This window comes from Jaculus jaculus, chromosome 1, assembly GCF_020740685.1.
Source record: "Jaculus jaculus isolate mJacJac1 chromosome 1, mJacJac1.mat.Y.cur, whole genome shotgun sequence".
NCBI lineage: Eukaryota > Metazoa > Chordata > Mammalia > Rodentia > Dipodidae > Jaculus > Jaculus jaculus.
The window spans coordinates 140,600,649-140,628,519 of NC_059102.1; the positions used below are offsets into that span (position 1 = coordinate 140,600,649).

Here is a 27,871-nt window from a genome sequence, read left to right on the forward strand (position 1 = left end):
AGGTCTTCTGAGCCACTAGCCTCAAGAATACGGTGAGTAAGCTTGGGGCAGGAAGGCTTCTGTGGCTGAGTCTAGCGAATCAGAAGTGCCTGGGTATACATACACACACACACACACACACACACACACACACGCATGCACGCACACAGTGAACCAACTCTTTCCTATCGCCCTCTGACATCAGCCACGGTCTCTTTCGCTACAATTTCTCTGCACTCAAATTAATCCCGGGCGATGAAAAATGAACTTCTCCCCCACCCTTGCAGATGCCCTTCGCTTCACGCCCCCAGAAAAGAGTTTCTACACCCGGCAGCGGATGAAGACTGTTTTTCTTTCAAAGTCACATGATCCAGGATGCAGGGGGAAAATCCTGCTTGGAACAGAGCTGGGTGCAGAATCGAATCAGATGAGGAGAGATAAGGTGTGATGTGGGGCAGACTATATAAAGCATGGAGCCACGGCTACAGAGAGCAGGCAGCTGCGAGGCTCCTCCTGAGCCAGCCATGCAGGTGCCAGCAGGCCCAGTGGCCGGGCCCCGGGGAAGCACCAGCCGCTGGTATTTCTACCTCAGCATCGCCATGCTGGTGGGTCTCGTGGCTGTGACAACCATCCTGGTCCTAATGGTCCAGAAGACGGTGAGTGGACTTTGCTCTTCACTTTCCCTTTCTCATTTACATCAGCTTCCTCTAGAGGAACAGCTCTGGAAAATAGATAGGTTTGTTGGAAGAGCAAAACAAAAGTATTAATAAATAAAATTATGCAAATATACACAGAGAAATAAGATGACATGTCAGAGAGTAGGAGAGAAACAAACAGGAACTAACTCTGAATTAATTTGTACTTTTTGAGAAGAATGTTTTTGGACTATCATCTCAAAACTTTCCAAAAGTATGTGAGCCAAGGAGTTAAGAAAATAAGATTTCAGCCCAGCTGAAGCAGAGCAGGGTGGTGTGAAGGGAGATCACACTGGGGAGCTGTGGCGGCTTCCGTAAAGGACTTATGATCATGTTTTCAAGGCTTTCAGCCTAGCTAGACTCAGGTAGTGTCCTCAGTCCATGTTCCTGAGGTGCCTGAGGCCTCTCTATTGCCAAGAGTTTGTTGTTGCTGGTGGTTTTCTTTGTTTGTTTGTGGTTGTTTGTTTTTTAATAATGTGCTAAGTTTCAGAGACTACAACATAGAAGGAAACAAGGCAAGAGAGCAGATAGGGCTCCACAGAGCTCGGGGCATCTCAGTGTTAAAACCCACAAAAGAAATCGAAAGCTTCCTTACAAACCACTGCTTTGAAAAGCTGGGTGTAGCAAGAAACAGAGCTGAGTGGCAGAGTGTATACTATTTTTCACCCTTGGAGGTGCCTCGGAATGCTAAGCAATTGAGGGGCACACAGTGTGCAGTCAGCCTCTCTTGGCATTTTAACTGTGATTGAAGAAAGTGGTATGGTTTACTTTTGAAAACAGGAGCGATGAGGGAGAAACTTCATAATAGTCTGGGAAAACAGTGTTGACAGAGAATGCAAGCGTACACATTGTGCAAGCATAAGCATATGGCTTATGACTGAGGGGTGAAGGAACAGGCTGGTGATTTGGGATCATTTGTAAAAATTCAACCCACTTGTGCACAGCATGCTTCCAAAACAAGAATGCTTCCGGCAGTACTTCCTGGCTCCCACTTCTCATCACACTATACTTCTGCAGAATTTGTTCTAGTTTTGCTGCATGCATCTCAAGCCAAATTCTCAACAACTTATTAATTGTTAAAAAAAAATAGCTAGAGCCTTAGAAGGCTTTGAGATCTCTCAAATGTCATCAGTCATTGAAATTTAAATGAAACTCTGCAGCTCAACTCTCCATGACAGTGAAAGAAGGGCGTTGATTATGTTTGATTTGGACAGTAGATTTTGTACCACTCTTTAATGGACTGATCTGCGTTTACTAAGCATAATTATCGGGCACATTCTAGAGCAAGTTTCTTTAGTACAGTTGCTACACACACTCTGAGATTGTGACTAGGAGTAAATCAGGAGTGTGTTGTTTTATTTTTTAAATAGTCTATTTATTTATTGGAATGGAAAGAGAATGGGCACTCCAGGGCCTTCTGCAACCACAAACAAACTCTATAAGCATATGCTACTTTGTGCATCTGGTTTTCCATAAGTAATGAGGAATCATTACTTTGTAATGGTTTGTAAGAAAACTCCTTTAACGACTGAGCCATCTCTCCAGCCCCAAGTGTATTGTTTTATAGCAATGGCCAGATAAAATATACTGAATTGCCCTTTAGGAATTTGTTCAGTTGAACAGTGCAGGTAGAATTACTGGGCATCCAGTAGAAAAATCAGAGAAGATGGAGGGAAGATGCTGATAATGATGGTGCTAAAACTCCAGAGTACACCTCATTCAATTCCAACCCGTAGTTGAATTAACTCCTATGGAAAAGCTGAAGTGGATTGCTCTGCCTCACTGCTGCAAATGCAGAAAATGAGGCACACAGAGGGGACAGGACTCAGCCACCCTGAGCACATGACAGAGTGGAGAGTGCTTGGTTGCTTCATGAGAACAGCATTCCCTAGCACAGATGGCTGCATACCCTTGGGGAAGCCTTATTCCCATCTCCATATATATCTGCTTCCTTTGATTCACACTGTGTGTTTAGTTGTGGAAAGATGCATTTCTTAGTATGAGTCCGTGCTTTGCTATGCTATGATTCCTTAACTCATGAAGTCTCAGACGCTTGCTTAAAAGTTAACACCTGCAATATTAATAGTCATGGTATTAAGTGCCTGATGCTTTACACATATCAGATACATTGACTGTGGTAAGACCTAGGAAAGCAAGATTCCCCCGAGGCTCAGTTAACAGGAATGCCTCTAGTAGGAAGATGGGTGACTAGAAAACAGGTGGACCTGAACAACTGAGGAGACTCAACACGATCTCTGGAAAATAAATGGAGGGGAGGAAACAAAGGGCTCAGACCTACAGCTCAATGTGAAAAGTAGAATGGCAGTGGACACATAGCACTCTTCTTGTGTGACCTCGTGGGGTGGAGAACTGTGAGGATAGTTAATACACTGAGCCATGGTAGACAACACATGAAGGAAAGAGTTTCTCTATCAGATGGAATCAAAACCTCACTAGAAATTGGAGTCTCAAGTCATCATAAAAATATGAACAATCTCAAATGAGAGAAGAAGAAAGATGAGAGGAGTCAATGGCACAGTGTAAGCAAAGAGATGGAGAAGTACAAGACATTAGGAAAACCAACCATGATTGCCTTGCATTTTGACTTGAGGGTCAAATAACTTCAAGGGCAAATTCTATAGGAGAGATATAAGAATTTAGGTTTTGACCTCATGTACACTACCTGCTGTGTATAGGACATTGTTCTAAGGACTGGGCATATAGCCTTGTCCAAAACCCCTGCCCTTGCAATGTTCTAGAAAGTGATGTCTCTGAAGCCTCTGTAGTAGTATATTTTATTTATATTTAAACAAGAATATGTGTTGTAGAATATATTTATACTGCTTCAGAACATGAATCAACAAGAGAAAAGAAAAGTAAAAGTCTCTCACACCCTTCCCACCCAGCCTCAATCTGTCTTTGCTGAATTAGTCAACATGAACAGATTCCCATATGCCCTTCTACAAATGTGAACATCTACAAACACTTAGCATGCATTCGGCATTATTGGGCCACAATCTTGTCCCCTGTTCTACTCACTTGGTGGTATATCTTAGAGAGCCTTCCACTGTAAAAAATTCAACTTAGTCTGTTGAAGTCACAGGGTATTCAATTGTATTGATGTATCCTAACTTACCCATGCCTAGTGAGAGCCTCATATGTTTTCCTCTAAATATTTTTTTCCTTTGGTGCATGTCTACAAGTAGATATGTGGAATAAAGTCCTAGAAGTGAAGACAGAGGATGTAATGTTACTTCAATAAATGATATGTATCATTCCCAAAGACAGAGTACCATAATGTTACTCTCAAGGAAAAAAATATTCTACCATCAAGGACATACCCCTCCACATCAACATGGAAAGAAAAAGAATTTGGCTCATATTTAGCAATAGTTCTCTTTTCTCAATGTTATTATACTTGCTTATATAAAGCCATTTCATTTCAGTCTATTCTGAGCACATTCTCCCAAGAAAATTGTCTTATCACTGAGTAAATACATGTGTGTAGGAAACCTACAGAAGAGTATAGTCAGGAGCAAATGTCAGGCAATACCAGAGCCAAGCAAAAGAAAAACACAGTCAAGCTACTCTGAGAAAAAAGAAATCCACAATGAGACAGGCTTCTAGGCTACTCCACAAGTAGGGGTTTTACATATTTCTATGAGCTGGAGACCTTCAATCTTCAAGATGCTTTGTTTCCTAAACCAGGGGACTTACCCAGCCCTGAGCAAAAAAGCAAGCACAGTCCAAAACTGGTGCAAGGGCTCCTTTGTTTGATTTTCAGGTACTGTAGACCATTTCTAGAAAGATAAAGTGGTGAGTCTCCTCCTTTCTTTTTATAAGCAAAGAAAAATTTTTTGATAAGTACTGTTTGAAGTCTTCTCTGTAGCCCTCTAACTCCCCACCAGCAAAGAAGCAGAGTGCCTATTGAAGGTAGAGGTGTTAGTATGGGTGTGTTCAAGGCAGTAATGATGGTATGGTGGTATGGGTGTGTTCAAGGTAAGGGTGGGGTAGGAGAAGTATGAGTATGTTCAACGTAGTGATGGTTGCTGTGCTTGTATGGGCATGTTCAAGGCAGTGATGGCGGTAGGGGTGATATGTGTGTGTTCAAGGTAGGGGTGGCAATAGGGGTATTATGGATGTGTTCAAGGTAGGGTGGTGGTTGTGGTGGTGTGGGTGTGTTCAGGCAGTGATGGCTGTAGAGGTGGTATGGATGTGATCAAGGTAGGGTGGTGGTTGTGGTGGTATGGGTGTGTTCAGGCAGTGATGGCTGTAGAGGTGGTATGGATGAGTCCATGGTAGGGTGGTGGTGTGGGTGTGTTCAGGCAGTGATGGCTGTAGAGGTGGTATGGATGTGTCCAAGGTAGGGTGGTGGTTGTGGTGGTATGGGTGTGTTCAAGGCAGTGATGGCTGTAGAGGTGGTATGGATGTGTCCATGGTAGGGTGATGGTTGTGGTGGTGTGGGTGTGTTCAGGCAGTGATGGCTGTAGAGATGGTATGGATGAGTTCATGGTAGGGTGGTGGTTGTAGTGGTATAGGTGTGTTCAGGCAGTGATGGCTGTAGAGGTGGTATGGATGAGTTCATGGTAGGGTGGTGGTTGTGGTGGTATGGGTGTGTTCAAGACAGTGATGGCTGTAGAGGTGGTATGGATGAGTCCATGGTAGGGTGGTGGTTGTGGTGGTATGGGTGTGTTCAGGCAGTGATGGCTGTAGAGGTGGTATGGATGAATCTATGGTAGAGTGGTGGTTGTGGTGGTGTGGGTGTGTTCAGGCAGTGATGGCTGTACAGGTGGTATGGATGAGTCTATGGTAGGGTGGTGGTTGTGGTGGTATGGGTGTGTTCAGGCAGTGATGGCTGTACAGGTGGTATGGATGAGTCTATGGTAGGGTGGTGGTTGTGGTGGTATGGGTGTGTTCAGGCAGTGATGGCTGTAGATGTGGTATGGATGATTCCATGGTAGGGTGGTGGTATGGGTGTGTTCAGGCAGTGATGGCTGTAGAGGTGGTATGGATGAGTCCATGGTAGGGTGGTGGTATGGGTGTGTTCAGGCAGTGATGGCTGTAGAGGTGGTATGGATGAGTCCATGGTAGGGTGGTGGTATGGGTGTGTTCAGGCAGTGATGGCTGTACAGGTGGTATGGATGAGTCTATGGTAGGGTGGTGGTTATGGTGGTATGGGTGTGTTCAGGCAGTGATGGCTGTAGAGGTGGTATGGATGAGTCCATGGTAGGGTGGTGGTTGTGGTGGTGTGGGTGTGTTCAGGCAGTGATGGCTGTAGAGGTGGTATGGATGTGTCCCTGGTAGGGTGGTGGTTGTGATGGTATGGGTGTGTTCAGGCAGTGATGGCTGTAGAGCTGGTATGGATGAATCTATGGTAGAGTGGTGGTTGTGGTGGTGTGGGTGTGTTCAGGCAGTGATGGCTGTAGATGTGGTATGGATGAGTCCATGGTAGGGTGGTGGTTGTGGTGGTGTGGGTGTGTTCAGGCAGTGATGGCTGTAGAGGTGGTATGGATGAGTCCATGGTAGGGTGGTGGTTGTGGTGGTGTGGGTGTGTTCAGGCAGTGATAGCTGTAGAGGTGGTATGGATGAGTCCATGGTAGGGTGGTGGTTGTGGTGGTATGGGTGTGTTCAGGCAGTGATGGCTGTAGAGGTGGTATGGATGAGTCCATGTTAGGGTGGTGGTAGGTGTGTTATGGGAGTGTTCAAGGCAGTGATGATGGTAGGGGTGGTATGGATGTGGAAGTTGTTTGGAGTTGTTTTTAATATCCGAAGATAGAGATGACTTGAAATACCATGTGATGCTTCCCGACACCTGACATTCATTCCATTTAAGAATAAAAATAAAGGGCTGGAGAGATGGCTTAGCAGTTAACCGCTTGCCTGTGAAGCCTAAGGATCCCGGTTCGAGGCTCGGTTCCCCAGGTCCCACGTTAGCCAGATGCACAAGGGGGCGCACATGTCTGGAGTTTGTTTGCAGAGGCTGGAAGCCCTGGCGTGCCCATTCTCTCTCTCTCCCTCTATCTGTCTTTCTCTCTGTGTCTGTCACTCTCAAATAAATAAAGAAAGAAAGAAAGAATAAAAATAAAAAAATACATCCTCTTCTGAGAACTGAGAATGGCCTGAGGAGCAAGCCCTATGCAGTGTTGTAGGAGAATAGCCACCTGGACAGAGAAGCCCCATTATGGGAACCCTCTACCACCCTGAGGAAATAAAGCTCAGGATTTTGGCTCTGGGCAGGCTGCAGACCAGAGATGGAGTAGGAGGCTTCTGTGAAGTACAGGAATGCAATCCAAGTTCACAGAATTAGAAATACTGTACCTTATGCTCAAAACTTTATTTAAAAACGTTTCAATTGCAAAATGGTAAAACCCTCATTACCTTTCACCTAGATGGTCAAGCATAAATATTTAGCCATATTTGTTCTTTCTTTACAAAGTATGTATAGGCAGCTTGATTTCCTACACCCATATTCTGGTATACATCTCCGACCTACCACGATGCCATTACTGTAGCCAAGAGAGTTCATGATATCAGTAGTACTGCCTAATAACATACTTGCTCAAAATATATCTCCTCTAGTTGATTTGTTTTATTTTTATTTTAGCATCTAGAACCACAAACATTAATTGTGATGAATATGTCTATTCTGATCTAAGGCATGCTACTTAAAGAGTGGCCCTATCCAGGCATAGTGTCACATGCCTGGAATCCCAGCTACTCAGGAAACTAGGCAGGAGAAACACAAACTTCAGCAAATTCAAGGCCCACCTAGGAAACTTAGCAAAACTCTGTTGCACAATAAAAGGATAAGGATGTAGCTCAGTGGTAGAGCATTGCCTAACATATGAAAAGTCCCAGGTTCAATCCCATTTATTATATAAAAATAAAATAAACAAACAAACAAATGGAGATCTTGAGAGCTTGTAAGAAATAGTCTCTCTAGTCCTATCTCAGAGCTATTGAACCAAACCCTCCATTTTAACAAGACCTCAAAAGGCTGCATGTACACCATAAACTTTGAGAAGCCCTGATCTATCCATTGTCCTCACATGTTGTTGTCTGTTTTCTATGACATGGATCTGTTTTATGTGTGTGGTGTGCATATGTGCATGTTCATATGTGTGTGGGTGCATGTGCACAGGTGTGTGGAGGCAGAGGTCAATGTTGGGTGTCCTTATAGCTCTCCACCTTGTTCTCAGAGACATGGTATGTCACTGAATCTCCAGTTTGTCAGTTCCCTTAGATTAGCTAGCCAGTAAGTTCTTGGAATCTTCCAGTTTTCTTCCTCTCTGCACTGGGATTACAGATGTGTGTCACCATACCCAGCAATCTATGTGAGTACTGGGAATCCAAAGTCAAGTCCTCATGCTTGCAAGGCAAGCATTTTACCCACTGAACCATCTTCCTATTCTGACATTGACTGTTTTAAAGAGGCCAGACTAATTCTGTTGTAGAACAGTTCATATTTTAGGTGTTTTTTGTCGGTTTTTGTTTTTACAGTTTATTTATGTTATGGGACATTTTTGGCAAAATAGCATTTAGGTAATGTCTACTTTCTTGATTAATTTGAAGGCTACCAACTATTTCCTTTGAAAAATATTTTTTTTCTTTCCCACAAACATGTAACCTGTGGGATAATCCTTTAAAGTCATAAATGTCCTTTACTCACCAGTTTTAGCATTTTTGTTTCATTATTTGTTTGTTTGTTCGTTTTTGTTTTTCAAGATAAGGTCTCACTGTAGCTCAGGTTGACCTGGAATTCATTATGTAGTCGCAGGGCAGCCACAACCTTTTGGTGATCCTCCTATCTCTGTCTCCCGAGGGCTGGGACTAACGGTGTGTGCCACCATTCCTGGCTAGGTGCACAGAAAGCACCTGACCCCAGGCATAACCCTCATTAGGTGCTTAATCATGCTAGCATGAAGACAACAGGTTCCATGGATCCTGAGCCAGAGACCCCCTTACCAGACAATAGATGTCAGGCAAGAAGGGGCTATGAAATTCCCTCCTAAACATTTCATGCCTTAGTTGACTGCCTCTGATGATTTCCAGTAACAGAAGACATTGGACATTTTGGGTCAGAAGCGAATTTGGGAGATAACTGCTGCCATACACCTTAGCTTTGTGCCCCACCCATGATTGATTTGAAAAATAAATTAGCCCTTTAGGGCATTAGGGCAAATTAAACATGCCATAAAGATCAAGGCAGTCATTTTCTAGTTGCTAACACTTTATATACAATCTTACTGCTTTGGAATAGCTCAGTGGAGGGATCATTGTCCTTCTACTCAGGGAGACTAAAGGAGGGAAGAAAGCAATTCTAGTAAAGATGATCATGACGGGGGCCACTTCTGGGGACAAATGAGCTCCACATGAAAACTCCTCCCTCCATACTCAGAAAGAGCTCTATTGTTGTTGGGTCCTCCATAGGATGTCCACAGAAGCTGAAAGAAAAGAGGAAATGTGTATAAGGAAGTGTAGTGGGTTAGTAACTATGGAGATTATTTCCTGAGCTACTCAATGAAGTTGAGCTGACAGCCTGGGAGGGTCTGTTCGTTTGCATCTGGGTCAAGCCTGTATACTGTCTTACTCGAAGCCAAGTCATTGAACAAAAAGGTTCACATTTCCTTAGGGTACAAATCCCTAGATTTGGGAGAAAAACCCAGGCCAAAGAGACCCTTAGCCTAAAAGTATTTCATGGACAGCATAGTGCCTGAGGCATCAATAGGCAGTGACAACTGTTAACATTGATCATGTCTGATAAAGTTTTAAGAGTCATAAGGACTCTCCATCTCCATCCTCAAATGCAAGAACTACTTAGGGAATGAGGAGAAGAAGGACAAACAGCTCTGTTCCAGATTTCTGCAGATAGCATCTCTCCTGGCCCAGTGGGAAACACACTGGAGAATTTCTGTCCAGAACTGGCCCTTCACTTACGAGTACCTTGGCTCACTGCCCTACAACTTTAGGCTGATGGCCTAGAAGATGTCTGGGCTGCTCACCAAGCTTTGGCTATCAAATTGTGTCTACTATAGGCAGCCAGAGGAATCTGAGAGACTTCCTGATCTTCAACACAGAAAGTTACGCTTCTGTACTGCATTCCCTAGACCCTGGGTGATGGATTGAACAAGAGAATTCTCTCTGCGCATGCTTTTGGCATGCCCCTGTGTGAGTTAGAAAAGCAAGAACATTTAGGTGACAGGGAGAAGCAAGGCCCAATACATTAGGTTTTCCTCCCAGATATATCTCTTACTACCTTGCTGCTCAAAGGTGTTCCGTGGGCCAAGAGTATCCACATCACCTGGAAGCTCGTGAGAACTCCCAAACACTATCCAAACCTGCTAAGTCAGAATTTACAGTCCAAGATGCTCCCCAACTGATCCCTACGGACATTAAAATTTGAGAAAACTACCTCTCTCTGATGCCTTTCTTTCACAGCCTTTGCCACAACTTGACATTCTAAGTGCATATTAACTTATTCCTTTTAAGTGACTGTCTTAATAATTATATCCATAGCATGTCTTCAAGTGACTATCACAGTGTTTACTACAGACCACCTGGGCTCCCCTGGGATGGCTCTGTTGGTGGTGCTTTTCTAGCATTCTCTCTTAGGCTCTGGGAGGGTTGCTAGGTGGCTGATGAGCAGAGTGTTAGCATCTCATCTCAATGTAAATGGTTGTCCTTGTACACTTGTACATTACACTACTCATAGTCATGTGTGGTGGTAAATTGGCTGCTTAATAAATTTTAAAATACTGGCTGTTGTCTTACAGTGGCAACATAAAGGGAAATTTTGTGACATCAAGTTTTCCTATGAACTGCATGCGTAATTGCACAACCACAAACATGAAGTATTGTTGCCTAACTTAAGAATGTTTGATACATAAGGCAAGATCAGAATATGAGCAGAGGGGAAAGGACTTTCCAGACCAAGTTCACATCCACTCCTCTGAGAAACAAAGCAAGGCCCAAAGGCATAGGCTGGATTCCCCCATCTCCAGATCAGGAAAACTTCATGGCTCAGTACCACCCCCCCCAGGGGGAGACTAGAGAGAATAGATGCATTTCTCAAACAAGGTATGCACATAAAGCAAGGGGCAGGGCTCCTGGGATCATGGTAAAACAAATGGGGAACTCCAGACAGTTTTAGTTGTTTGTATCAAACTCTGAGAAAGTCTGATGGGGGCAGCTGACAATGTTTTGCTTTGGTGGAGATTAAGAAATGACCAGGTAAATATTCACCAGATTCTGATCTTCATTGTAGTTCAGCTCAGTGCACTATGAGAGATTTCAACTCTACAGGTCAGAGGACAAATAAGATCCATTCCTCCCTAAAAGAACCCCTTAGGCACATCTCCATGGCTGCCTCTAGAAGAAAGGGGGGCAGCACACAGGGAAAAGTTAGTTTCTGAGGAAACTGTTACAGGAGAGAACTGTGTCCCTCTACTTCTGTGGTCCAAGCATAAAATGTAATGTAATGTGAATGTATAAACATATGCACTTATATTTTTCTTTTTTTCTTTTTTGACAAATTCATACATGTATATAATGTTTTTTGACTATAGTCAATTGTCATTACATTGTCACTAAACATCTTCCCAGCTAATCCCCTTCCTCCCTCCTCATTTATGTCTGTGTGAGTATGTGAGTGTGTAGGGTGTGTGTGTGTGTGTGTGTGTGTGTGTGTGTGTGTGTGTGTGTGTGTCCTGCTAAGTTAAATAGGGTTGCTTGCATGAGCATGGGTGGAGGTGTGTCTTTTTATGGAGTATGGCAACTTACCTTTGGCTATACCACAGAGAACATGACTTCCCCAGCCCCCAGAAACTGTTAACTGCTACTAGCCCCTCTGAGAAGAATGGAGTCTTTTGATTTCCTCCCCCATCCATGATGGAATGTTGACAGGCTCATGCGTGTGCAGGAAACCACAGCTGCTGTGAGTTAATGGCTAAGTCACATCCAGAAAATAGCATTCATTCTACAGCACTCCTCTCCATTTTCTGACTCTTAACACTCTTCACACCCTCTCTTCCTTGATGCCCCCTGAGCCTTGGAGTCAGGGTATAGATATTAGGCTGGGCTCACTTATTTTCAGCACTTTCAGCAGCTATGAGTAGAGACTCATAGCTCATTTACCCCTTCTTCCCACTGCAAAAGAAACTTCTGTGAGCCATGCTGGAAACAGCACCAAGATATGGGTATAAACATATACATTTAGAAGGCAGCTAGATAACCTGTCCATTTAGTTTAAGAACAGTAGTGAGTGGCAGATTTATGGTACTCGGCTTGAATTCCCTCCCATGGAGTGGGCCATAAATCCAATCAGAGAGCAGTTGGTTACTACCATAATAATCATGCCACTATTGCACCAGTAGGCACATCTGGGTCCACAGCTGGGTAAGACTACTGGTGACTTTTCTTTCCCAGTGCCTGCCACGCACATAATAGCACCATGACAGCTATCCAGCAAGGATGAAGCTTCCAGCTCATTTCCAGCTTGACTTCTCTCTGCCTCTGTGGTGTCTTCAGCTATAGTTTTGTTGGGCAGCCAAGAACAATGGCAGTAACCTCAATTGTTTTAGGGACGACTGTAGCTCCCTGAACAACTTCTCACAGGAAGTTACCTCATCCCTCGACTGGGATTTTTCCATTAATAGTTCATAGCTTCTGGGAGTACCTTTGTCTACCCATGCAGGTTACTTTCATGAAAACTCTTTTTAATACATGTGTATGTATATGATGTCTGGTCTTTCAAGGTAGGGTCTCACTCTTGCCCAGGCTAACCTGGAATTCACCATGTAGTCTCAAGCTGGCCTTGAACTCAAAGCAATCATTTTACCTTTGCTTCCCAAGTACTGGTATTAAAGGCATGCACTGCCATGCCTGGCTTAAATTATATTTTTAAATAGTTTCCATATGGTTAACCCTCCCCTCACCCTGTCTTCTCTCCCATCCCCTCACATCTGTACTTGCTTAAAACTTTCCTCCTTTCTGTCTTCCCTACTCTACTTTTACATCATATGTGTGATACACTTGTGTTTTATCTGTGCTGTAAATTTATTAATATTTATAAACTTTTAATAAATCCATAAGATCAGGAACTCAGCTTATTTATGACAACTTTCCAATGTTTAGAATATAAATACTCAATTCTGAATTTTCAACAACAGAACAGACCAAAAAAAAAATGTTCCTTAAAGGTCTGTTTACAACATTCACAGATGACTCAAACATGGGAAAAATTTACATTTGTACACTTCATTTGATCTTATGTTGACTAAAGGAAAAAAGAGAGAGAAAAATAGCACATGTAGAATAGAAGAAAGCCCTTGATTAGGAGGTAGGAGTTTCAGCTGTGGTCCCCGAGCCCCATGAATTCGCTGGGTGGCCCTAGGAAAGCCTTGTTTCCTGCCTGTGAAATGAAGACTTGTCTTGTGTTTCTGATAAGTGGACAGTCAGGTAAAGAGGTAGGATGCCTGCTGTAAACAAATCAGTTAATACCTTAAATTTGAAAACTTAAGAGCCAAGAGGAAAGCAAATTATAAATCTCACAGTACCTTGAGTACAGCTAAAATGGAAAATAAGATAAGTTGTTTCAACTCCATAACATACTCTTGCCTTTTCTCTCATTTTTTTTCCAGGACCCCATTTCCAGCCCAACTAACACAGTCCCCCTTAAAGGAGGTAAGAACTTAGGAGTAAATTGGTAGTGAATCCTCTATATTATGTTGCAAGGTGTAGTAGCTAGTTATTAACCAGAAATACTGTGTGTCCAACAGGAGATGGGGTAGAGGTTGGAGGGAGCGTCCTGGGACCAAGCTGATGCCTGGATCTCTGCTTTCACCCACACAAGCCTCCTGCCCCCTCTTGACATTCCCACTAATAACACTCCCCTTTGGCACAGCCGTGACACAGACAATGGCAGGAAAACAAAGTAATGCTGTGCTTTGAGCTGGAAACTCTAACCTGGACTAAAATGAGTAATTCATCTCTGAAATGGGAATGGTTGTACTCACCTCATTAAGATATTGGAGAAGCCAATCAGATCCTATCCATAAACTTCTTGGCACAATTATAAGCACATAGTAATAGTCAAATAACTAGCAATAGTGAAAATGCCTAATTCTTCCTCATCACCCCCTATGTTATTACTCACTAAAGTTATTTTGTTACTGTTGTTGTTTTATTTGTTTTCAAATTTATTAATTAACATATGGCCATCAGTAGCCTCAGAGGTGTGCTATGGAAAGCTCTGTTAACATGGAAGATTAAACATTTGAGATCATCTGATTGTTTTCATGGCTTTGAGAAAGAAGTCAAAGAGAAGTAAATAATTTTAACTAGGGCCAAACAGACTAACCTAAAAGATCTCTGTATCTAATCCAGTGTCTTTTTCTACTCAGGAACATCAACTGGCCTTCTCAGTCCCATAACCCTTAGCAGCTAGGTAGCAGAGAAATAGGAAAAGGAGAAGGGCTCAGTGTGTTTCATGAATATCAGGTACATGTACTAGGAATCCCATGGCCTTGAGGACACAGATGACTTGGAACAGCTCCTCACACCAATAGCATCAAATTTGGAGTTTTGTTTTTTGACCATGCCTTTCCTGTGCCTCACCTAAAGACTTAGAAAGTAGGGACAAAATGACCTGGATTCACAGGCCATCTGAATCTTTGAAGGCAGATGATCAAGTGCAGTTTTAAGAGCAAGATATCAGTCTTAACTGGAATTACATAATCCTTAGCAGGTGGCTTCATCAAGTCCCATAATCTCTATGTAGATAATTACAGTCATGTAAAAGGGAGCATGTTAAAATATAGAGGACAGAAAACATTTTCTATAAAATTTCAGATAATAAATATGTTAGGTTTTGTGAGCCTTAAGTGTTTGCTGCAATCAGCTCTATTGTTACAGTGATGAAAACAGCCAGGCAACACACAAATGAGAGGGCATGACTGAATTCTCCTAAAAATTTATTTTCAGAATGAGGTGGTGGGCTGGACTTGGCCCATAGACCATAATGATGGACTGCTGGAGTGGAGACAGGAAGGCTTTGGCGTTAGATGGCTTAGCTAATTTTAATATGTGTTCCCATGAAGCTTTGCAAAGGATAAAATGCCACAATTAAACATAATTTCCCCATCCCTGCTTCTGCTGTCTTAGCACCACCTTCACTTAAATGTTCATGAGATTGTAACTTTTTCATCTGTGAGAGGGAGTGGCTGTCTCTAATGGATGTGATGTCCATGACAAGGACTGCTTTGATAGGGCAATAGGGCCTCAGGCACAGTGACTGGTCATTTTTCCTGCCTGTGGAGCACTTGAATCATAGGTTGCTAAACACAAGAGCTCTGACTATGGATTCCAGGCCCATAATACAATTTTCCTAAGTCCACATAGAAGGAAACCAAGGAACAAAGCAGCTCCCTTTTCATGAGGCTGGTTACATTTGAGGTAAAAGCACTCTTCCCTTGTGAGCTGATGTTAAAAATGCTCTTTCTTTCACAGTAAGAAGTTTATATGCATGGCAGTTAAATTGGTTTGCTTCACATCAGATTTTGTGTAGGGTGTGTATGTGTGTGTCTGTGTGTGTGTGTGTGTATGTGTGTGTGTGTGTGCACTCGTGTATATGTGCATGTATTTGGAGGCCAGAGGTAGACATAAGTTGTCTTACTTGATCACTCTTCACCTTACTTTTTGAGACAGGGTCTCTCACTAAATCCAGAGCTCATGAAGCAGGACAGACAAGCTAGCAGGCGAAACCCTATCCTCCTATCCATGCCTGCATAGCACTGGGATTGCAGGCATGAGCCACCCAGCATTTTATGTGGGTGCTGGGAATCTGAACTCAGGTCCTCATGTTTGTGTGGCAAGCACTTTACCCACTGAGCAACCTGGCTAGCCCCAGGTGTTTTTTGTTGTTTTAATGATCATAAGAAGCAAAATAAAAGTCTGCCTTGTCCATATTTTCCTCCAAATTTTTATTTGGGGAAGAAATTTCTTTAGTTCATAAAATCCCAAGATTGGGGAACTATAGACTAGATTTCTTACCAGATCTTTCCTTACCTTGGCCATGACTAAGAATATCAGGACAGTTCACAAACAGCCTCTGTTCACAATGCAGTGTTTCTACCACCAGATTTTTTTTCTTTCTCCCTGCTAATAGTACTTCCCCATGGGACTGTGAACTTTTTTGTCAAAGACCTTCCTCTGCCTCCATTGGCATGATCTTATTACTAGCCCTGAGACAGAGCACAACATGAAAATGAATATTCTCATTAACGTTCCCATATAAGGAGCTAAGATGCAAGAAGTGAGGATGACTTTCCTAGGGTCACAAAAGAGGTTATAGGAAGGATAAGAAGTTGGGGCTCCTTCTCATCCTACTGTTTGATGGGCTTGCCTCTGAGAAGCCAGTGTCCAGCAGCCTTGAACTTTTCTTCTGCTTTTAACACAAGTCTACATTTCCATTAGCTCCACATACAGTGGACACTGTTCCCTTAGCTCAATAAACTGGGCACTGTGATGGAAAGAGTAACATCTGAGGTTGAGCAAGACATGAGCTACAGAACTAGCTTACACAGCACACCACCAGTCTGGGTCTCATTGGAAAAGCATTTTCTTCTTTCTGAGACTCACCTGTAGCTTACTTGCATTGTGCTAAAAGAATCAAGAGAGTCTGCTGGCATTTCCCAGGACTAGAATTCTCCTATTGTGTATATAAAGACGGGAGAAAACAGCTGAACCACAATCTCAAGAACTCTGAAGCCACAAACTTCTTCCCCAACAAAACCGTCTTAAACCTGAACAAGAAGTGATTGCTCCTCTTAAAAAACAAAAAGTCATTGCAAGACATTCCAGGAAGAGGAGATCTACCTTCTTGAAATTCCTGGAAGGAAGCTCCAGAGTTGGCATGGATTTGTCATGGGGAGAGCAAGGATGGAGGTCAGATGCCTGCCACGGAGCCCAGTGCTATAGCAGCTACTGGAATGTCCCACCACTAGTAGGAAACCAGCAGTGACCAGGACCAGGACCTTTGGTTCTGCACACATCAAAGTAACCTAGCACAGATATACTTAGCTGCAGGAAAACAACAGAAAACCACGCCCATGTTGATAATGAGTCCTTACACTAGCCTCCCATTTCTGGCCAGAATAGGCCCCAGCCAAGTCTCCCATGCTTCGGACTCAAGAGCCTTTCCAAAGGGCTAGCTGGAGCTATAGACCAGCAAGAATGCTGGTTAGAAGGATCTTTCCCATGCTCCTCTCCTTTCTGGGTCTTATTCTTTCTTCCAGCAGACTGAGGTAACAATGACTCCTGTATGAAGCCACTGTGAGGATAAAATGGGACAGCAAATATGCCTTCATTTTTCTACCAGGCTGAGCCTAAATCCTTTGGCTCATAAAATCCACTCTGCTCTTCCATATTCAAATAACATGGTCCCACCTCATACAACCTAGAGCCCAAGAAGGTGACTCATGCTTCTCCTCATCACTTCTTGTTCTAAGTTTCTGCTTCCTCCAAATCTCAAATTTCACATGTTTCTTGTGCTCTGAGCCTTATTTGCCCACATCTCAGAATTACCTTCACCTTGACCTAAGTTCCAACAGTCCATGGCGTGAGCATGTAGAGTTACGCAGAGGAGCTGGTAGAGTAGCACCACAGTGCCACCAAACCGACAATGGAGAGCCAAACCCTCTACTCTCGTGACACTGTGGCTATTCCAGCCACTGCAAGGTTTTCCAAGGATTTGTCATATCCTTGAGGTTTAGCCCTCTCTCACATGGGCTAACCCACCATCCCTCCTGCCTGTTTCCATGCCCTTCTCCCCATTACCACAACCCCATACACCTTCTCACAGAGGAACAGGAAATTAAAATTCCACTAACTTTATTTTGTAAAATGACTTTGATCCTTTGGTCTCAAGTCCCTCCCCACTTTTCCAATATTCCAAGGGGCTTTTGTTGACAAAGCACTCCATCTAGCACATAGCTCTTACTTGCACTAGAAGAATTCTGCAGGCCAGTCTAAGGCAGATTTCCTGAGTTCCCACACAGCCTCTGCATGAGGCCCAGGCACAGGGAAAATAATGATATCCATGGGCATCTGCAAAGCTCCACACTAGCTGAGTGCTTACAGCTAGTTCATCCTATCCCTCCACCAAGCCACCAAGGAGAATAATTAGCCCCATTTCACATGTAAGGAAACAAGAACACAGAGATATTGATTGAGTTCTGTAGCAGACAGCTTCAGTTTCACTGAGATGAACATTCAGACCAGGCACAGTTATGTAGGAAGGGATTTATTGAAGCTTACAGATCCAGGGGAAGTTCCATAATGGCAGAAGAAGCTGGCCTGCCTTCACAGGACCAAGCAGAGAGAGAGAGAAGCACAAGCCTAAAGGTCAAAGGCCACAGCACACTTCAGGAACTCCAGCTAGGCACACTTTGCATATCTTTAGATTGAAATCTGAAACCCACCACCACAACTTAAGATCCACCTAGTGACATTACCTCCATCCAGGTAGCCAGCAGGTGCAAACTACAAACAAACAACTGAATATATTGGGGGCCATCTATTCTATTCAAACCACCACAACTTCCCTAAGGTTTCAGTGAGTAAGGAATACCCCAAACTGCTTAGCTAGGATTAAGTACAGCAACATTATCCAAACCCCTAACTACTTTCAAATCTAGGACTCCTTCCTCCTCACCACTCCCCAGCTGTTTGCTCTGGGTCTCTGAAGAAAATTCTGGGGCAGAGAGGGTAACTAGGGATGGTGGGCAGGCCTGAGAGGTCATGTGACTTGTGGTGATTCACCCACTGACTGTCAGCAGAAAGAGATTCGTCTTCTCTGAAAATGTGATGTGACCTCTCATACTTAAAGCTCCTAGGGGGTCCCAAGAAGCTGAAATGATCCCTTCTGCACATTTCCCACCATGGCCTGGATTCTGGTTCTCATCGCAAATGGGTGCCAGGGCCCAGAAGTGGGCTAGAATTCCGTATTCCACCATTGAAGCAACCCTTTACTCTTGGTCTTAGGTGGACTAGGTAAGTGGTTGAACCACGTAGCTGAACCCCAGGATGGATTTTGTTTTGAGGTTAGTAGTCCACAAAGCAATGATCATTTTAGGATTATGACCATTTCACGATTTTCACATTTTTTACATGGTGTGGCAGCTGTCCTTCTTCCTCCTCACTCCTGAAAAATTATGTGGTCACCAAAGGAAACTAAGTGAAGTGGGCTCTCTAATGGAACACCCCAAGGAAACACTGAGGCCATTGTAGCCAAACCAGAATCTGGCTTCTCCCTGACACTCACTGACATGGACACTCTATGGCCAAGCACCGCCTGCAGTCAGCCCCTGCAGTCTTCACTGGTGGCAGAAGAGATGCATGAAGGCTCATCCTCCCTCCCCTACAGAGAATGCACCCTAGTCAGCAGAGCCTCACTGTAGCAGAGATGAACCTGGAGTGAGAACACCTGGTTCACCAAGTTTGTCCACATCCACTCATCTTCATTGGTTATTATTGTCATCATCTCGCTGGTGTAGTAGCTGACACTCAGGTCAGGCAAGTGACAAGTCCCAAGCTGAAAGCCTTGACGAGAATCATGAGTGTTTGGGATGAAGCACTGTATCTGCTTTAACCTGTATCAAAGAGCTGGAAGTCACCTGGCCCTTGGGTTAAGTTACATATTGTCTAGCTGGAATGAGCCTCATGGTTTCTTTTATTACAGTATATTTGAACTGGAAATCATGGTATCTTCATGAATATCTGATTGCCCATGACTTGTGACCTGGCAAGGTTCCATACATGCACTCAAAGTCACCTGCTGGAATTCTCCCATAGCACAGGACCAGGAAGATACATGACTTCTGTTTTCCTAGCACCTCCACCTGTCACCACATCTCAGTGTCTGATGTGGCTACAAACCCACTTCTTCCCACATTTAACCTTCCATGGCCCTGGGGAACACTGACAGGGACAGAGTCCTGTACCAGGAGTCTGGAGCCATGGGTTCTGAACCTAGCTCTTCCATTTACCTTATACAGGGTCTTGATAACCTCAGCCTCTCTGAGCTATCTTCCCACTCATAAAACTATTCTACTGACACAGCCATTTTGTTCCAACATTATGAAATCTAAACATAGTCTAGTTTTAAATTTATCACAATCCTGACCTTCTAGAACAAAATCCTTTTAACCACCTTCAGAAGTTTTTTTCTCTCTCTTCCCCTATCTCCTCTATAAAACTAGCCAGTAGTATTTCATTGTACATCTTTCTTTCTAGCCTTCAAAACAAAGCCAAAGAATAGTCTATAATCTTTCTAGAAAAGGCCAGAGCTTAGAGACAAAACATAAAAAATACAATATACCAACTCCAAGCATCTAAAAGCTTTGATTCACAGAGGAATTCATGGGCTTGTTCAGTAACCAGAAGGTCCAGTAAAAGGAAGATGGAGTGTCAGTCTTGATCTATTGCTAACACATGGCTTGTGGGGCCACTCAGGGAGAGCAGGGTTACATGTCTGCCAAGCCTGGACAAGGTGCTCTCTCTAGGAATTTCCATTTCTAAAAACCATGTGAATTCCTACAGAACTAGACTTCACAATTTGGATTGTCCCTGGAGCTCAACCACTCCGTTCTGTCCTTCAGGACTCTGAAAACCTCACTCTTAGGCACAGTCTCCTACCTGAGATGCATCTATATGCACACAAGATGAACAGCTGGAAGGGGGACAGACCCCTCAGCCCACCTCTCATCCCACCTCCATAGCAGTCAAATCAGCACAGGTTGTTAAATATAATCTCCAAAGACACCTTGAGATCATCAGTCCACACTGCTCTCCATCTAGATGGGACAACTAGACTAAGAGAGGAAGGTCCAGGATTCCAACTCCCAACCACCCACGGATAATTCTTGTTTCCCATAAGTTCTCTTTTCCAAGCTAAATCCCTTGAGACCTCACAGTTACTGGTGGAGTCTATGAAACTAATGCTACAGGGGTATAATCTGCCATCTAGGTCCGAGGGACACTGCAAGATCCTTTACAGTTACATATTGCACCCCGTATTTAGAAGTCTCTCCTTCATGTTTTCATGTTAAATAGAGAAAGTCTCGTGGATTCCCAAGGAAACAAGGAGTCGAGCTGCATGGCTGTTGACCCACAGAACATTATGTGGCTCTTAGCAAGAGTCTCATAATCCCCAAAGCAGACAACTCCTCCTTGAACAACACCAACTGGCCAAATATTTGAGCTGCCATCTCTGTGAGTTAGACTGTCACTCAGGAATCCGTAGTGTAGGTCTGTCCATCGCCGTCTCTGAGAAAGGAGGATGGGAGTAGTGTTGAGCATTAACTGAGAGCTTAATCTTCTTTCAACTCCCACTGAGAAGTCTTCATTGTTCTCCCGCTGACACCATTGCCAAATATGAACTGATAGAGGCTGTGGCCTCTTTTGGGTCTCCTCTGAGTTCAGCACTACCATTCCCTCAACAGATCCTCTAGTGTCCTGATCTCAGCCCTCATCCCCCAGACCCAGCTCCTGCAATGCATTCTGAAAAGAAGTTTCCTGTAATTTTTTATTCAGCATGAAACCATCTAAACTATTCTTTAATAAAAGCTGAAACATGCCTGCCATTTGACTTCAGGAAATGCTTCAAAATACAGTGACTTTTTCCATTCTTGGGTTTCTCAGAATTACAACTGAGGTCATCCCCTCCCCGAAGATGTGAAGACCAAAGAGGAAAAATAGCAATAAAACCTTCCAGTGTGAGAGGCAAGCCTGGGCTTGTACTTCTGCCATCACCTGTTTGTAGATATTCAGCTGATGCAGTTACCACAAGCCACCTGATGTGAAGGGACTTTTGTTAGGGATAGAGAGCCTCATACAACATGTTGACTTTGATCCAGGGCATTAGTCCCACCTTCCCATGTAACCTGGCAGGCAGAACTTGGAGACTGAGGCTTGTGCTCTTCCTTTACAAGAGGAAATGCAAGGCAAGTGTTCCTACTTACCTCTCCTATGCCCTAAGCACTTAGCTGGTCTCCACTGATGTAAATAAAGAGATATTGACTAGATGATTCAATTTATCAGTGTTTTACAAAGCATCTTTTAAGCTTGGCAGCAGGAGATACTAAACAGTAGTGTTTCTGCCAGGCTGGTTCAAAGGAAAATTGGCCTAATGGAGGTGGGGCTTTCAGGTAAAGGGAATAGCAGATGTGTAGGTAAAATGGCTAAACAGTATGGTATATTTGTGAGTCATTCAAGATTCTAGATGCCAAAAAGTGGTCAACAAGCTACTTGAATATTAGAGTCACACTGCTCGAATTTGAATTTCCACCCTATCACCAACTAGCAGTGTGACTGAGAAGAAGCCACTTAACCTGTGAAAACCTCAGTTTCCTTACTACGGTGATAAAGGTAGTTATAAACCCTGTCTCATGAAATTAAATGACATGAAATGAAATGAAATGATGAAATAATGAAGTGAAATGAAATAACACACCTAACATGTTTAGTAGACTTATCTGGAAAAAATAGCCATTGCTCAGCATGCATCAATTATGATGAAGATAATGGTAATGATCTTTAGGATGAAGGGTGGAGGAAGGTAGGGGTTAGGACTTGAAAGACTGAAAGGAGTCAGCACCCAGGCTTCTGGTCCTATAGGCAGAAAGAGTCAAAACAAGATTCCAAGCAAAGATATGTAGCCAGGCTTGTCTCATTCTGTGTTTTTTTTTTTCTTTTTAATTTTTTTGTTATGAGAGAGTAAGAGAGAATTGGCATGCCAGGGCCTCCAGCCACTGCAATTGAACTCTACAGGCAAGTGCCTTAATCATTAAACCATCTCTCCAGCCATCATTCTACATTTGTTGGAGGCTAGCCCAACAGACTGTCCTTTCTCACGAGAGACAGAGAGAGAAAATTGACTTGTCAGGGCCTAACTCCAGACATTTGTGCCACCTAGTGTGCATGTGAAACCTTGCTCACTTGACTTACTTTGTGTGTGTCTGACCTACATGGGACCTGGAGAGTTACACATGAGTCCTTTGGCTTCACAAACAAGAGTCTTAACCACTAAGCCATCCCTCCAGCCTGCATTCTGCTTTTATTGAGTTGCTATTCTATATCCCAAAAGAGAATCCTGGACCACAGTGATTCTAACAGTAGGCACGGTCCCTTAGGAGGCAATTACTCTTTAACTATAGGAGTTCTGATTCTCCACAATCCAAAGCATGTGCCAGGGCATGAGTAGTCTAGACCAGAGCACTGCTTGGAGGATGAGCATGGGATGAGATCTGGAGAATGGCAGCTGACCCTCTAGCCTTGCCAACAAGAAGGGCCTTAAGCCAAAATCTCTTAGTGGTTCATTGACAGCTAAGGATGGCAATTGTACCTACTTCTGCCAGTGGTGCTTCTAGCAGTGAGCCTGCTCAAACAGCAGAGGGAACTCTTCTCTTAACTTTTAACCACTTTTAGCCCAAGGGACTTTCTCAGGCCTGGGTGAAGAGAGAGATGGGGAAGATTGGGAGCCCAGGACATGCTATTCAGAGAGACAGTGAGCAAACTTCAGGGTGTGGCCACTCACTGTATGACCATTACTCTCTATTGTATGGACTGAATGGGCTCTTGTGACATCAACAAAAAAGACAGTAATGGCCAGGCGTGGTGGTGCACGCCTTTAATCCTAGCACTCGGGAGGCAGAGGTAGGAGGATTGTCGTGAGTTCGAGACCAACCTGAGACTACACAGTTAATTCCAGGTCAGCCTGGGCCAGAGTGAGACCCAACCTCAGAAAAAATAGACAGTAATGTCAGACTGGAGATCACCCAGTTTTATAGATATGGAAGCCCAGGCTCAAAGTAAGGAAGAGAATTGCTCCAAATTAGTTGAATGCATAAGTATTTTTTAAGGCAAAGTATAATTTGGTTCTTCATATACAAAATAACTCCTGTACGGCAGAACTAACATCATTCTTGAGAAAATATTAAAAATACTTATTTCTTACTGGGAATAGTAGCAGACATCTTAATCCCAGCACTCAGGAGGCAGAGGTAGGAGGATCACCATGAGTTCAAGGCCACCCTGAGACTACATAGTGAATTCCAGGGCAGCCTGAGCCACAGTGAAACCTTACCTCAAAAAAATTATTTCTTAAATGGCATCATTTCTGCATTTGCCCCTTTGTCAAAGAAGTTTTAGATGGGAGGCTTCCTGCTCAGATATTGTTAATTTTTTGTCCTCTTGAAATTGAGTGAGAAGATGCGTTTAATCTTTGTTAGCTAACAAAATGGCTTAAAGAAGGAATTCTGGCCTCTGGAACACAATAGACATGGGGAATCCCAGCATTTCTACAAGTTTACTTGATCTTGAGGACATCATTGAACATCTTTAGACAGCAGAGTTGACCCTGAGAACTTGATTAACTAATGCAGGTAGAAGAATAGAGTCTGTTATGCACATAGCAGTTAGAATCACAATTCCCTTCAGGATTGCCATTCTGACTGACCAGTGTTTGAGAGAATGTATTCAACTAATCCAATCTCCAGTATCCCTCTGTCAGTGAGAGGAACTCAATAATCCCTTCTCCTGGAATTGCTGCAAAGATGAAGAAAGATAATACAGAATGACCACATGGTGTCTGGAGTATGGTAAGAACTCAGGTCATAGTTATTTCCCTCCCTTCATTTCTACAGTCTTCTGTGAAAGCCCAAATAGATGCAATCTATAAAATATGAACTTCAGAAAAGTAAAAATCCTAAAATATCTGACAGTAAAAACAGCTTCCCTTTATCCCCAGATAGAAATAGAATAGTAACTATCAAACTCAAAGGGGCACAGAATAAGGTCTGGTTATCGGCAATTCCCAGAGAAGCAGACAGAAATTCATCTTGATCTCCTTGTTTTTAGGAAATTGTTCAGAAGATCTCTTATGTATCCTAAAAAGGGCTCCATTCAAGAAGTCCTGGGCCTACCTCCAAGGTCAGTAAGCAAATCCGGTAAATCTACCCACATGAAGGCTACTTCCTATGGTAACTTGTAATCAAAAGACTCAATTAGAGGCCCAAGGCTGAATGTGACCTGCAGGTGTGTTCTGTTAACCGGCATTATAGTTCTTATGATTAAGGTGAATGTGAATGCCTAAGGGGGAAAACGGAAGAGTGTTCTTCCCAAAGTTACAAGGCTCTTCTTTCCTCAGCCCCTTCACTCTTTTTTATGTTGCCTGCCCAGCCTCTGAAGGTTCTTTTGCTCCTCTCCTCTACTACCTGCTCCACATCCAACACCACCACTCAGCCCTGTGTATTCAGCTACCTATCAGCCTGGGCCAAATACATAGCTTTCCTAATGCAAGGCAAGCAGGCTGTCCAGCTCGAGCTCTGAGAACTTATTCAAAGGGAAGGTACAAAAATGCCTGGTCCTAAGAATGACAGCTTAATGACAATGTTGGCACAGAGCCCGCTTGCATATTGCAGTATGTTTCAGGTAAGAGTCTTTTATAAATGAAGCAACAAGAGGCACTTACCCTGCAAAAGAATGAGATGCAGAAGAGATGGCCAAGCTTCTCTGAATAGCCATTTTGCTCATTCAAAGATTCAATTTTGCAGTTAGATTAGCTCTTACCTTTCAATTGACTTGCAATAAGGCTTAAAGAGAAAGCACAGAATCAATTTAAATCAGCATGCAGCCCGTTGGTTCTAAGGGATCCTCACCAGTTGCCACTAATTTTCATTTGTCAGCACTCAGACACTTGGCTTTGACACAAATGTGTCAGTTTACATGCTCTGCTACTGCTCTGTTTTTCTAAAAATTCCAAGTGGCAGAGCCCCTTACTGTGCACATGAGAGGCCCATGCAATGATGTTTGGCTGAACTTTACAGAAAGGAGATATTTTAAAAAATCAGTCCATGTTATCTTATTTTTAAACATTTTACTAGCATATATGGATTATACAAAATAATGAGTTTCATTTTTACATGTTTGCATGTGCATGTACTTTAATTGTATTTTAATTTGATAGTTAAAGAAGATTCTCCTGGACAACTCAATACCTAAATTACTTATGATATTGACTGTCTTAGCTCTGCCACCATCTGCAATGCTTATAAAAAAGTAGTCACTACAAAGTGTTCATAATAAATAAAACAATAGCCCAGACCTTGTGCAAAACATAGCCCAGGAGCTGATAGGCTGAAACCAAAAAGGGCCAGGCATAGTGGTGCATTCCTTTAATCCCAGTACTCTGTAGGAGGACCACTGGGAGTTATAGGCCAGCCTGAGACTACATAGTGAATTTCAGGTTAGCCTGGGCTAGAGAAAGATCCTACCTCATAAAAAAAGGAGAAAAAATATCCTAATGATAAATGTGGTCATATAAATAGGGTACTAATTAAGAAGCAACTATTCTATATGAATGGTTTTCCTTTAGAAATCCCTCCTGTGTAAGTTTTTCCTTTCCTAGTCTAGTGTCTTGAAAACTAAGTAGACACTAAAAGGAGTAACAGGAAAGATATTCAGGGACAGTAGTAACATTATAGAAAATGTGGATCTTGAATGGAAGACTTGAATGAAAAGAGTTTTCCAATCTGTGGTTAAAATTTGGTCAACAATTCTGTTTCTGCATTTCCCAGTGTCAACAGATCTCAACAGTACCAAGCTCTCTTGGAACAAAGACAGCATCACCCATGAAGTCAGGTACCAGGATGGGAATCTGGTGATACAGATTCCAGGTTGGTACTTCATCATCTGCCAACTGCAGTTTCTCGTGCAATGCTCAGACCATTCCGTAGACCTGAAGTTGGAGCTTCTGGTCAACACCAAGGTCAAAAAACAGGCTCTGGTGACAGTGTGTGAGTCTGAAACACAAACCAGAAACATATACCAGAATCTCTCTCAATTCTTGCTGGATTATTTTCAGGTCAACACCACCATCTCAGTCACAGTGAATAAGTTCCAATATGTGGATACACATACCTTTCCTCTTGAGAACGTGCTGTCCATCTTCTTGTACAGTAGTTAGACTAAATAGTTGCTCCTGGCCTTCAAGTAGGAAGTAGCTCTCCACCATACAGCACTTCAGCTATCCAAACACAGACAAAAATAAAACATTAGAGGAAGACTGAAACCACAAAGTGTACAGATCAGTGTACGTCTCATGGAAAGATACAGCTCCGAGGTGTAAACAGTGAAGTATCTTTCAGGTGGACAGCGGCAAATCAGGGCAGTGTACGGACAATACTCTATATGGTAACCAGAAGGGATTAGGTTGCCCTAGTCCAGCCACTAATTCACTATTTGGCCTTGAGCCATTCTCCCCACTCCCTGGAACCCAGGGTCTACGTCTGAAATATTAGAGGACTGGATTTTAATCAGACTTGTGAGCTGAGATTCCAGAGTTCTGCAAGCCCCCAACTAAAGGAAAGCCCAAGACACCAGTAACATCTGACTGCATATGTTCTCAACAGGTCATGGAGACAAAGTTCTGGGTACCTATAGAATGAGGTTGTATTCAGCAAACTCTCCACCAACTCTTAATGGCCAAGCTATCCTTTAGCCAGGGAATAACTGCTTCCATCTCCTGCATGATGTCCATTTCTGCTTCAAACACATCTCAGAATGTCAGTTCTGTGCTCTCCACAAGCTTGTTGATGACTCTGAAAAGATGACTTGAGAAGAACTTAAATGCAACTTCCTCTCCTAATTTCGGAAACTTCATCAAATGTGAGAGATCTGCATTAGCTTTGGAAGCATCTTGCTGAAGGACTTTGATAAACCATCTGAGTTGAGGTGTTAGCCCTTGGTGCTATGCCTAAGTAGGAAAATAAGAAATCTCCAGTGTTATGTGACAGAATGGAGCACAATACATACACATTTTCTCTCAAAAAGGAAAAAAATAAACAAAATATACATTTCTTCTCCAAAAAGAAAAACAAAGGTAGAAAATATTTAAAAGGAAAAGAAAAAAAGCTAGTAGTTGTGCTATGGATATTAAGGACATAAAAAACAAAAATGGCAAAGAAGAACTGTTAAGTCATTTGCTGAGGTCTCTTTTATGAAGTATTCAGTAAAGTCTGCATTTCTCTTGAACTCTCTCTATGAATAGATTCTTCCAGAGGAGTAGGTTTTGGAAGAGGGGTTTCGTTCCAGGTTTGGGGAACATATCATCAGAGAATTAGGGGACATCAGGTATTTGCATT

The 27,871-nt window shown here is 43.0% G+C and overlaps 1 protein-coding gene across 1 annotated transcript; it reads left to right on the forward strand.

Moving 5' to 3' along the window:
* The first annotated feature begins 449 nt into the window (after positions 1-449).
* Positions 450-26,694, forward strand: Tnfsf8 (TNF superfamily member 8). The gene is made up of 4 exons (XM_004662737.2): positions 450-635; positions 13,313-13,355; positions 24,588-24,659; positions 26,306-26,694. Exons 1-4 carry the CDS (start codon positions 450-452, stop codon positions 26,692-26,694), a joined length of 690 nt encoding a protein of 229 aa, XP_004662794.1.
* The last annotated feature ends 1,177 nt before the right edge of the window (positions 26,695-27,871 follow it).

What these genes read in the sequence shown, in the direction of transcription:
- Tnfsf8 (XM_004662737.2), top strand. Translation starts at nt 450, where the DNA reads ATGGAGCCACGGCTACAGAGAGCAGGCAGCTGCGAGGCTCCTCCTGAG. An exon ending in TCCTAATGGTCCAGAAGACG is followed by an intron (nt 636 to 13,312) that starts GTGAGTGGACTT and finishes TTTTTTTTCCAG; the next exon opens with GACCCCATTTCCAGCCCAAC. An exon ending in CACAGTCCCCCTTAAAGGAG is followed by an intron (nt 13,356 to 24,587) that starts GTAAGAACTTAG and finishes CCTTGTTTTTAG; the next exon opens with GAAATTGTTCAGAAGATCTC.